The sequence below is a fragment of the Vollenhovia emeryi genome, unplaced genomic scaffold, assembly GCF_000949405.1.
Source record: "Vollenhovia emeryi isolate VEMERY1.0 unplaced genomic scaffold, V.emery_V1.0 DF939124.1, whole genome shotgun sequence".
Classification (NCBI taxonomy): Eukaryota; Metazoa; Arthropoda; class Insecta; order Hymenoptera; family Formicidae; genus Vollenhovia; species Vollenhovia emeryi.
Genome location: NW_011967242.1, coordinates 1808036 through 1821137, shown reverse-complemented (window position 1 = coordinate 1821137; position 13102 = coordinate 1808036). Strand labels below are relative to the sequence as shown.

The 13102-nt window shown below is 42.4% G+C and overlaps 1 protein-coding gene across 1 annotated transcript in view; it reads right to left on the bottom strand.

Annotated features, from left to right (window-relative positions):
* The window catches only part of LOC105569386 (1-phosphatidylinositol 4,5-bisphosphate phosphodiesterase epsilon-1-like), a 162016-nt gene that overhangs the window by 33777 nt on the left and 115137 nt on the right, over positions 1–13102 (bottom strand). The window contains exons 5-7 of the mRNA XM_012025814.1: positions 8402–8698; positions 2370–2704; positions 862–1007 (exon numbers count right to left, since the gene is read on the bottom strand). Of these exons, the coding sequence (XP_011881204.1) occupies positions 862–884 (23 nt within the window). The 5' untranslated portion in view covers positions 885–1007; positions 2370–2704; positions 8402–8698. The remainder of the gene's footprint in view (positions 1–861; positions 1008–2369; positions 2705–8401; positions 8699–13102) is intronic.

Sequence of the window (13102 nt, the reverse complement as noted above, 5' to 3'; positions counted from 1 at the left end):
AGAGGTACCTTCGTGTTCGGAATAATAAACCCGAGTAAAGCCCGGGCTCCATTGTCTCAATGTGGAGAAATATAATTTCGAGAGTCCTTTATTCCAATAGATGGAGATTAATTGAGCGAGCACGACCTTGGAAGTCGCAACATCATGCAACAAACACGAGGAAAGTTTTCAAGGAAGCCTTGAATTCGGATTAGTGTCGCGATCTCGTTGGGGATTATACGTTTCGCAGATCCCTGGTGCGCGAGGCAGTATATCTTCGTAATTTGTATAAATTGCAAATTCCCCTCGTTTAAAATTTATTCCAGTCACAAATCCATAAGGCAATGTATAGAATAAAGTGCCGAAAACGACTGGACGTCCATCGTGACGAAGTTGCGCGCGTGCGGATGAAAGATACAAAATTGACTGGTTCAACGAGTTGGTCCGAGATCTCTGGTAATCCTAATTCGCGTTAATCCGAGAGATTAGCCGATTATATAATTGTAACGATACAAAATTATAGTTACGCGTATACAGAGGCGGCGGCCGCCAAGTCTCTAATCCGATCGAAACTCGAGACCGACGGGATGCGTGCTGCGGTCGTCTTTCGTAATGATCTATCGGCGCCGACAGCAACTTTGCCCTGCGGTTAGATGCTTACGGTGGATGAAGATGGATGGGGCTTCCGTAATTTTGCGGCGCGGGCCAAGAAATTGTATCACGACTTTCGTACCTGGCCGAAACAATGCCGACTTGGCTTACGGACGTAATAAAGCGGGCGCGTTGGCGAGAGGCGGTAAGGTAGCAATTCGAGGATTGACCTTTTAAGTGGGGGACTTAACGCCGTCATTCGCGTTTACGACGGGCATTATGGGTACTTACTTTAGACCGGCAATTATCTCCATGGCTGAATTAAAGTTTCCGGTATTCCAACAGGTTAGCGCGACGCGTAGAAGGCAGGACAGCACCGCCTGCCGTTCTTCTACCGTGGCACCGCTGGTGATCGCGTGGGTGACCCATGAGCTTACCTGATTAACAAACATGATAATGATTATCTTATTCGCATCGTGCGCCACTGTTTTCTACAACTAGGACGTCAATTTCGATGTCGTTCAAACTGAATGTGAATATACAGGGTGATTCACGAAGTTTCGTCCCTACTTAGGGAGTGCTTTTTTCAAGTTTACCCCGAGGGGAAAACCGCTGACCAAAATCTTGTTTTATCTTAGTTTATCTCAATAATGTCCCAGCAAGGCCTAATGCCCAAACTAATGCCCCAAAAATGCCTAGTAATGCCTAGTAATGCCCAGTAATGCCGCAAATCTGTACACTACAATGTCCTCAGCGGTTTCCCCCTCGGTTTACCCTTTTGTGGGGACGCCTTTCGACCGTTAAGGTTATGTCAGCGTGATATATCTCGAAATTCCTTGAAACTCGTGTGCTTAATCTTGATTAAACGAAATCCAACACTAGGCGCTTAAACTCCTTCGAGCGCTAAATTTTGGAAAGTTTCCCTGGCGGAAAAATATGCGGGGCGAGGGTCGGGATCGAACCGAGGACCCTACGATTACTAATCACTCGTGTTAGCACAGAGCTACGCGTCATCGCGCTTAGGGAGAGAGCGTTTCCTCTGAGGTTGTCCAGAGGAAAAATTGTTCACGTACAAACGGGATCTGATTCAATGAAAATGTTACGCTGACTTGAAAAGTTGGAGAAACGAATAATTTAATCAATAGAAAATCTTTTAAGCTACGATATTTTTCGTGTTCTGTACAATAGAACGGATTATCGCGTTGTAAGGCAGTCACGAAACGTTGCATTTACCCACGAGATGTGTCCAGGATCTTACGGCGGCTCTCTATTCCGAGGCTTTTGTTTAGCACAGTGATAAAGAGAACAGCAGCGTGAAAAGCGGAGGGATGGAGGAGAATCCAACGCTTCCAACCTTGAGCGAGGATTTAGAGTGGGAAATGGCAGTGGGGGGCGGCGGAAACGAGTAAGCGAGGTCAGGTGATACCCGTACGCGTGTGAATACGTACGTTTGCGAGGGTGGTGTGGGTGAAAGTGTCTGGCGAAAACGTACGGAAAGCCGCTGGAGAAGTGGATACCTCATTAAAAGCGGCTGATGAGGGTTTCCGCAAGACTGAAGCCCGAAGGGGGACGGGGGATTCTTGGCGAGGAGCCTTTTCCTCCGCGATTGTTGATTCGCGTCTATTACTACCCTCGTAGCGCAGCGTCGTTTTTCTTCTTATTTACGTGTCAAACAATAATAGCGCTTCGCCGATGGGAAACAGCAGTTTACGGAATCCTTCCGCGGCACTTCTTGCGGTCGAGGAGACACCTGCGTGCCGTTGGAAAGTGCGGTTACAGGGGTGGGAGAATTAATGTACCTCATTAAAACGATCGATGAGGATCTGCACGGTGGAGTACACCGTGGCAACAGGCCAGGACGATTCGTCCTCGGTTTGGGTCGAGCTGTTGGCGGTGCTGGGGTTGCTGCAGCTGCGACTCGGCGACGGGGGTGGCCTGGCAGGTGGTTTCTGCAACGTGGTCTGATCCTGCGCCACGTGTCTTAGGTACTCGTGCGGTGGTACCTGGTAGAATAGCTGGTACTCGCTTTCCGTCAACCTGAGCGCCACCTCCTCGGGGAAGTGCAGCAGCTTATGCAGATCCTCCAGCTCCTCAGAGCTCCGAGGCGGCTGCGGCTGCGGCCGCTTCTCCAGCTCTGAAAATGTTTATCAGATGCACCTTTACTTTCTTGCATATTCACGATGTGACATGAAGAGAACGAGGGAGAGAGGGGGGAGAGGAATCGTGATCGATGCAACTTTATTAAAGATAATGAGTATTATTTTTCGTCATAATCTATTTTGTTACATTCATATGATCGTACCTTAATAAAATTAAAATTAAAGATTTCATAGCTTATTAAAGTGTAGCGGACCTTAAAGTTTTCTAAAGTTTCTTAAAGTTTAACGAGGTTGAAAGTTTTTTTTTAAGTTTGCCCAAGTTTTGATATTAGACGTATTATTACGCTTTATATATTACATAGACCTTACTTGTACGTGTTTGCGTTTAATGTTGCGTAGCATTTTATTAATCTCGCGCAATGTAATGCACTTCGTGCAGTCTAACCGAGAAGAAATTCTTAGCCGACACTTTAATATTGGCGTTATTAAAGGACTGGGTTTAATTTCAATATTTAATGACGGCGCGGATAATCACGAGAAAAGTGAGAATGTAAAAAAAATCATATTGTTTTATAGAAAAAGTTAACATGAAAGCGGGACGAAAAAGAAGATGGAAAAAAGAGATGCTAAAAAGACTTGCTCGAAAAAAGCTTTTCTAAAATTATTTCGCGATTCCTTTGTACACGAAGTACTTTTACAGTGGTATATCTGTTATTATTTCTACTCTACGAAAGGTGTGCATACACGTACGTGAGTAAAAATGATGAAAATATTATCTAAGTCTCGATTTACGACATCTTTCGGTCGCGAACCAATTATCGATAAATGCAAAAGCGTTGTTTGTCGATTATTTGATTTTCGATTAACTAATATTGTGGAAAAACCGATAACGAATTTGCATATCTATTCGTACAGATAAAAGTTCCGCATGTCTGAGTACAAAAATTAAATTTTACTTTAACAATTACAGAAATATATGTTTGACAGAAATATTCTCTCTCTCTCTCTCTCTCTCTCTCTCTCTCTCTCTCTCTCTCTCTCTCTCTCCCCTCTTATTTGTTCATAACAGACAGCCGCAGCTACTTTCAATGCGGCTGCATCAAAATTTATGCATAAAACACGCGTGGCAATCAGGTCGCGCCTAATGAATCATGATAATCTTCATATGCAATTACATTTGAATTCGATATTAGTACAATATTTATTAAATCGCCCGAATTATGATTTAAATATGTGCAAATCCGAAATGAAGTTTACAGATGATTAATGATGTGTATTTCACTCAATTTATATCCCGCGCGTAAAGCGCATCTCGCGACCGTGCGTTTGACGATCGCGTCGCCGGCGATTGACGTTTCGAGCGTGGCAGTTTGCGAAAGAAACACAGCGCAATTTTTGCCCATCGTTTAACATTTGCCGCGCGAAAAGGTCAGCTCCAACGATGGTTTTTTCGCCGGCGCGAGCGATGCACGAAATTCAACGCGACCGTCGAATAAAAGCGCCTTTTAGGTCTTCGATGAATAATTCCGCGCCACGGGTATCGTTGATGCCGAGGTAAAAAGCTCGCGGTATTTTGTACTTCGACACCCGGTACGGAGCACCGGCACCGGTGAGATATGAGCCAAAAAGATATTGCGCGTTTGCGTAATCGAGGTAGCTCGGTGTCCCTCACCATGCAAGATTAAACGTTCAGTTTATCAGGACCGGCCGCAAAAATTCTAGGCGCGAAACGTGCGCGCAAAGTTGTCCCAACAACTTTTAAACCTGACCCAGTTTCCCACGGGGACGATTAAGAACGCTGTGTCTCGTTAGAATCGAGCACCGACGTAATGCGTGCTTAGAGACGGCGCAAAATTATGCGAGCGCATTCATTCGTAGCGACATTCGTAGGATGCCGCGGAATAATTCCAGGTATCTCGAATATTGCGAGCTTCGCCGTACTTGCCCCTGGCAGCGGAATAATACGCACGTATGCATTATATATTCTTTCCCCACCTTCCCTCGCCTTCCCGTCGTTGCTGGTAGTTATTTTTATTATACCTGTGACAACCAGCCCCGATGCCCGCTTTGTTGAACTTGAAAATTATTTCGGATCGCCGCATGGTTTTATCGTGTAACGTCAAGGGCGTTTCTTCTTTTTTTTTTGAGCTATTTGCCTTTTACGTTATTCGGGAAAATAATTTCTTTTTTTTTTAATTTTATTCATGGCCGTGCACCGGCCCGTTATAAGCACTGCGCCTTCGGCGAAATTGAAACACGAGCGGGGATATACGTACAACCGTGCGGTACGGGGCGAAAAACGCAAGACAGAATTTCACATTCGTCGATATCTCGTTAGTTTAAGCGCGAATGTAAGCGCAATTTAATATTCGCGCGGCTAATCTGCGCCCGGTATGCCGGCGAACGAAATGAGAAAAAAGGGACTTCGTTGCGTGTATTAGGCTTAAAGCCTGTCCAGCCTTATCCAGTTCGTTCTAGTACTTTGAGCATTTGGGTTTTACCGTAGTACAAGGTGGGCCAAAAGTAATCATCCGATGTTGTTTGGCTATAATTTGTAAATGAAACGAAATATTTCGGTGCGATTTTCTTTAAAACATTATTTGGTCTTTTAAGTTTTATTACATCAAGATTTGAAAATGATATCGGTCAAGTGACCGCCGCCATTGTTGATTACCATTTGGGCCCTTTTTATAGCATTTCCATGGCTTTTTTTAGAACGTCGGACGATATGTTGGCCGCTTCACGTCGGATGTTCTCTTTAAGGGCTGCCAGAGTCTGTGGCTTGTTCGCATAGACCCGCGACTTCAAAAAACCCCAAAGAAAAAAGTCAGGAACAGTCAAATCGGGCGATCTTGCGGGCCAGTGCATATCGCCGAAACGCGATAAGTCACGATTATTCCGCGTTCGTGTGGAGTGTAGCGTTCCATTGTTGATGCACTAATATTCTACACCATTATACTTCACAAATGTCAAAACAACTTTGACATTTGCCGCCATTTGCAAAAATTATAGCATCTTCCGATAGGGTGATTACTTTTGGCCCTTGTAGAACTAGTAGGCCCACTCTCTGTATGGCCCCTTTGATCTCTGCGGTCACGTGCCATTCCGCCATACACTCAGGCAGGATCCAGTGACGTGCGTATGTGTGTGTGTTTGTGTACACCTACTCATCAAAACCACACTACCACACATACAACTTTCCTCTCATTGGTCTGCCCAGAACAATGTCGGATGCGCAGAAGGGATCGACGCAAAACGATTTTTTTTAAGCTATTATTGGACATTTCTGGTTCAAAGCACGATTTAAGTTAATCAATTGTTGTTGATATTTGTAGTAGATTTGTATCTACAGCTGTCAAGCCTTTAAAACTAACCGGAACACGTAATAACAAGAATATTCGGTGTGACTCTGCGCCTCGGCATCGGGCTCCATTTCCCGCGCTCTTTTCTTTCGAATCAAGGACGAGACCATTCAATCCTTTGCGAGTGCGTCTCGCAAATATTCTCGCAATTACTCCGGGCGGAATTTATAATACGACGCAGAGCTTACCGAGATAAGTAGGACGCCGGACCGCTCACTACCGTAACATTTCCGTGCCGCGGGACCCGAAATTTCTCGTGCGACGTTCGCGGCGTGCACACATCTCAAACAGAATAATTGCCGATATCGCGATATCCCGCACTGTTTCCGCGCGCGTTGCTCTTATGCGGGGCGTATTATCGCGCAATGTATCGCGCGGAATGGACTCGGTCTGCATGCGCACGCTCGTCCATCAACGTCTTCGGTCTGCTAAGGATCTTAAACCACCGTGCAAACACACACCGTACAGTGTGGACAGAGTGGCCGGTTAAGCCCCGGCGTGCCCCGGCGTGTCCGCAGTCAATTGGCGAACCTTATCAGATAGCAGCGGCGATAACCCGATGAAGAGATTAATCAACATATCGGATCGTGAACGCAAACGGCTCCTGCATAATCGCAGCCTGCAGCGATTCTATCTTGTTTGCGAAGCAATCGCTCGAAACTTAACAGTACAAATGTCCGCGCTTCTGCAGTTACACATGGCGTGCGCCATTAAAAAAGTTGGTCAACAGAATGAATAAAATAGAGCCTGTACTCTTATCAACAGTTCGTTGCTAATTTCGCCGGCGATACTTGGATTGTTGACGGAATTGATCGTGCGCGACAAACGTTCCAGCGTTCTAAATATGTAAATGTATAGACACGATGTATATAGTAGACCTGTACAGGAATCAGAACACTTTTAAAGGAACTTTTGAAGGAAGTTCCTGCTTCTTTTAGCGATTTCGTCCGCTATTAAATGGACAAAATTTACGCACGAAGCCAGTTACATTGTTAAAGTTATAACAAAAGATGCCTCAAGAGCAGTTGCGATTTGTGCTTAATAGCAACGGGATAAAAATCTGAAGTGTTCTCCAATTTAGGATAACGTCGAAAAATGTCGATATTTCAAGAGACGTGTGAATTAACCCTTTGAAGCATACACTTTTCTGAAACTTAATACTTAAGAGTTTGGCTCGCTGATTCTGGGTGTCAGAATTACAAAACTCAAATGCAGCTTTCCAGGCGCCATGTTGGATCCGCCATTATGAATTTTGTAAATCTGACCTCGTATGTGTAATCAGTAACCCGAAAGACTTCCGAGTTCCAGATAAATCGCTTGCGTATTTTGCAATTTTTACTCTTTATACTGGATCCGCCGTCTTGCAATTTTCAATTTTCAAATTTTGACTTCAGGAGATGAGTGAGCGCAAAAACTCCCAGATACCTAGTTTCGAAATGTCGTTTACAAGAATAATTTTTTGACCACAGGATATCTTATAGAAAACAAAATTTTTTAATTAAACCCTTGGGAAAATATACCTTAGAAAAACTTAAAATTTTACAAATTAATAAAATTCGTATGGCTCAAATTTGATAAACACAAATTTGAAGGAATAAAGGACTAAGAGCCGTGACAGAGTGTTAGTGTTCAAATATTTTATTCTAAATTTATTACGTAAAAATATCACCTCAGTTATTAAAAAATACCAAATATTTAGACACTAGCACTCTGTCACGGCTCTTAGTCCTTTGTTCCTTCAGAGATTTGTGCTTAAAATTTTACTTTAGAAAAAGAAGAAATGTGAAAAGTAAAGGACACTTTAAACTTTTATTTAAGGTAAACTTAAGAATTTTAAGAATTTAAAAGAAAAAACTTTAAGAATTGTGAAAAGTACGTGATATAATTTATAATACCGCGTGCGGTTTTCTTCTCACGAGAAAGTGCTGTGCCGCGCAGCCCTCTAACGGGAATTTCGACAGGCTCGGCTATCTAAAAATTACTTCAAGTTTCCAAAATTACTCAAAAATTTCTCAAGTAAACTTTTAACTTCTTGAAGTAAGCACTTAGATTTGAAAGATTACTTTCAAAAACTTTAATTTTATTCAAAATAAATTTTCCCAAGGGAAACTTGAACTTTGAGCTGCTATTTTGAGTTAATCGTCGATAATTTTAGTACTTCAGATTCAGAATTAGCAAACCAAAAATCTCCTAGATATGAAGTAGTAAAAACACCGGAGTGAAAGAAGTGTTAATGTTACATTTCGGGAGACATATATGTTCCACCGTGCTTCAACGGGTTAAATGAATTATTATCTCTGAGCAGATCCGCTAGTTTTACCTTATCGCACGGCAGAAAGTTATGACAACGCGGCCTCGACGAGCGCTTACCTTATCAGGTGATGGTGCGGCCACGTGGGGTGGAGGAAGTGGAAGTGTGGCTGGGTCTGTTGCCGTCGACGGGGATGAGAGAGCGGCCTAGCTCGCTGCTCCGTGAAATCGCCGGGGCCCGCCGGTGGAATTAGTCCGACGACCAGGCCGGGTGATCCCCGCGTAGTTCCGCGGTCTGCATCAGGACGGCTCCATCGATGTAGAGTCGATCGGGAAGCCCTTCTCACGCCCTCCTCCGCCGAGCTGCTTCCTCCGTTGTCGTCGTCTCCTCAAGCCTGGCAACGCGCTGGCCGCGATCTGCGAGAGAGGAAAGAAGTATAAGAGAGGGCTCGAAGTCGAGAGACTTGGATTTATTATCGAGAGAAAGAGAGAGAGAGGTGAACCGGGAGAGCGAATCCAGCAAGGACATCGGGAGACGAACGATTTATAGTCCTTCGAAGGACCCGAAGTCCACCGAAATCCGTTCAAGTACGCCACGCGTCTCTTTCTGCACGTTCTTGAGCGCGAGGTCTCTTTTTCACGGACTCGCATGGGTAGATTTATCATGGAGATTTTTACGAGGATATCGGTTCATCAGCCTCTTTATCGCAGTTCGCGAATCAATATATTCGTAGTTGAAAACGACATTGGCATACTTGAGAAATTCGCGAGAGAAATGCGAGTAAGAATATTTGTGCGAAATATTATACATCTCGGGCTCTTCGATAGTTGTTTTATGTACATATTTACGTAATGGCTTGGAAAAAATTGTTGATTGAGATTTGGGAATTGTCGCTGGAAAATAAATTAGATACATTTTTCATATGCAAATTAGTGCATCTTTCGCTCACTGGTCATGTTTCCCGCTAGAAAAGTGAATTGAAAATTGTCCAAGTATAATTAAATGGAAATCGAATATTTCGACAGAAACATTACTTAATTCTTTTAAAAACTCGATAGTTAAGTATAGCGATTGTACTCGAAGCAACGTCTCTATTTCTCTCCGCACGTTGCTTCACGTCAAAGAACAAAAGGTCGGTACCACGTTGGAAGAATGATGCTTCGCGCTAGAGAAAGAACGTCACGAACGTCTACCACTAAAGAGAAGCCTAAAGAACAAAAAGAAATGAAAGGAGATGGCGTAGGAGTGTTCCCCGTTTTTGTTAAAATGAACTGGCTTCAAGCCCAACTCATATTGTTGCAAAGCAGCAGGGATTCGCGTGCGCTGTTATCGAGATAAAAGTACATTTACGGTCTAACCGCAGACGACCAAAACGTTTTTATTCAATTTTCTCTTTCCTGATATTTAATTAAGTGCAAGTAGAAAGATGGTATCGCGTTTCGTATAAATATAATAGATCCAAAGTTCTCGCACATATACCTTTTTATATTTCTTTGATTTATTTCATACATTTTACATAGTAAATTACTCGTATGATAAAATTTCAAAGAACTCATGAAATTCCTCGAAATATGTTGTCCCGTGATCACACGATTCCCTTTCTAAAAAAAGAGATGTTACCAGCGCGAATGTCGTTAATATCAAACAGTTGAGGTTGAGGGCCTCCTTTGCGCGATGCTGATTGGTTTTCTTGAAGCGCGGTGTGATTCACTTCTCTTTTAGATTCGTGTCATGTTTCAGCTCGCATGTGAATTTTGACAGTTGAGCAAAAATATACTTAGAGAAAGTTATAGAGACTAAACAAAAAGTTAAAGAAAATGAAGTTAAAGTTAAATATCTAATTGAGTGAAGAAGAATGAAAGAAATTCACATTCTTCTAATGAGACACAATGATAACTAATCTTCTTTTTAAAAAGGTAGGTAAGACGTTTAATTATTAACGCTGTGCCGCGATGCTGATTTTCTCGCTTGGCTTTGTACTGCGAGTAGCTGCGAAAATCATGTAATATGTATTTTGACAGAGTGTCAACGTCAGATTACGTCTTCTTCACAGGAAAAGAATCTTAATGTGTGAAGAAGATCACGAATAAATATAAATTAAAACCAAGTAGCGCGCGCAATGCTATTTCCAATAAAGTATTTATTTAATACCGATTTATATTATTATTAAAGTAAATAATTCGATAATTTTTGCCCATAATAAATAAAGATTTGCAATTTAGTAATATACATTTGTATACACCAACTATTCAGGTAAAATCTCTAATCTTAGTAATTAGAATTTAAGTAACAACGATTTTTGTTCCGAAACATTTTCTCGATTGAACAGAATTAATCGTTAATTTAATCAATACCAATAAGTCCGCGGAATAATACGCAAAACGTAGCAACAGTCACGGAACAAACTAAAGTACAATAAAATATTAAGTACGGAATTTTCCATTGCGTAGGCAGGCCAACAAATTCTCAACGTTTTTTTGTTGTTTTTCACTCGGCGCGGTATCGTACGACGATTAAGCGGGCCAACGAATTCTCAACTTTTTTGTTGTTTTTCACTCGGCGCGGTGACGTATGATGTTTTTGCCATCGTTTACCTGAAGGTCGCCGCGATCTCACTCGCTCGCCGAACGTCGAGCCGGCAAGCAGTGAGTCGCTCCGTGCGTGGTATTACTTTTGCGTTATTTGCGTTATCGGTTTCCAACACTCGATCGCGACAAGTGTAGGGATAAAACGCTATCGATTTGTACACCTTTATTAGTAACGAGTAACGTTCCTCGAGTAATTATTAAGTTTCTACAACTTGTAATGAGAAACGAATTGCGTGTTGAGGCGCCGGCTCTTTATCAACGTATATAGATATTTCACGAGACTAACTCATCTAAAATATGAACGTAAACCGTGGTACTTTGTCGCGGTTACATCTCGTTTACGCACCGCGCTTTTAATTATCTATCGATTCCGTGTAATCTATTCCATTTTCGGGAAAAGAGAGAAATTTGTGCGACCTCGGCGTTCGCGCTGTGATTCGCTCTGTCGTTCTTCGCAACTCGGACGGGCGGGAAGTAAAGAAAGTCGCTTATTGCATGTCGTTACATTGTTAGTTTGGGTAATTTGTATGATAGAGAGTCACACGATATTAGTTAATAATATTTCGTGCGTTTCGCGGTATTTCACGTCGCGCACGGGAGTGCCCGAAATTTCGCGCGATCGATGATTTTCGCGAGTTAGTGTTGTGTGAGTGCAACAAGGAAATCTGAGAGGAGGACTCCAGACCTAGGAGGCATCGGGCAACAGCGGAGAAATCAGTGAGGTGAGTGTTTTACATTTTCATGTTATTCGATACTTGTGCAAAATAAAGTATCTGTTCTGTGTTTTTATTTTACTTATTCAAATGATTCGAACGAGGATTCGAATAAGTGTTGGAGACAAAACCATATACGTATAAAATTTTGTGAGCTTATATTTAAAAGGAAGACTTTTTCAGTATTCTATATAATTATTTCAATAAATACCTGTTTTTAAAAATATAAAATATAAAGTATATTTAATATAATCATTTCGATTTTACATAATTAGTCTATAATAATCATATACATATTTGTATTTTTACAGTTTAACATATGCAGTTGACGATGTACAATTCTGCTGTTGCGAATCGTATCAGTGAGTGACAAGTTACTTTTTATTTTAAATTGACGTGGCGCATGCAATTACTTCTTTGTATGTATAGAAATTCTTAAAAATGTACACTGCCCGACTACAAACTGCGCGCGCGGAGCGCGCGTTTTGTCATTTCTAGTACGAGTTTGAGGATAAATTTTAAGAGAAAATTCTCTCCGTGTATAAAATATAATTTTATATAAAATGTGCAAGAAAATTACACAATGGTATCTCTACTTCTTTCGCTTTATTTTACTTACAACGCGAGTAGAAATTAATTAATTCCAAGTTTAAAAAATTCAACGTTGTTCGATTTATTGCCATTTCACGCGTATCTGTTTTATCATTTCATTCGCAATTCTGAATCGACGAGTTAATCGAAAGAGATCGATCGCTCTTCGACTTAACGTGTACAGTTTGAGTTTCGTTTACGTTCGGTACTCAAAGAGTTAAAATTCCGTCTTGAGAGCTGCGTTAGATTAACTAGGCTCGATGGTATCTCACGCATTATCAGTCATAGCGTTGTCGCACGGTATGCACATTCGTTATCCGTCGCGGCGGAATTAATCAGAAATTCGTCCCGCAAGTGCTCGCATTCACACCGAAAACTTCCGCGTCGCGCTCGCAAGCGCGCGAACTCGCCGCCGCTTCGCGACCGTGTTACGCGAAACTTGGCGAAAGTGCGGACCCTCGTTAATCCATAAAGCAGCGCGGTTTCGCAGACTGCAGCTGCAAGCTGTCGCTGGCGGAATGCGCCGGCGTGTTTCACCTTTAAACTCCGGTCTGATAGGGCCCTCGAAGAGCCGCACTTGACGGCTCCATTTTGTCATGTTCCTCTTATGCATTAGCCGCTCAGACGCGATTGAGATGATTAAGCGTAAGATCAGGTAAATTGTTTCATAACACCACACCTGCCCTGGGGATATAAAGGCGAGCGACGAGATTAAAAATGTGATGCACTCAGTTTCCACCTGTATTCCAGCTCGACTTGCCCGCCGCGATAAAACGCCCGTTCTATACTTTTATAGAGACAAATCGGTGAAGAAAATAAACGAATATCAATCCACAGTGATTCGCACTCTCTAAAACTTTTCGAGTGAAATTCTCACTGAAATCATGCTGTCACTGACCACTCCACTCTATTCGAGTGAATAATCACT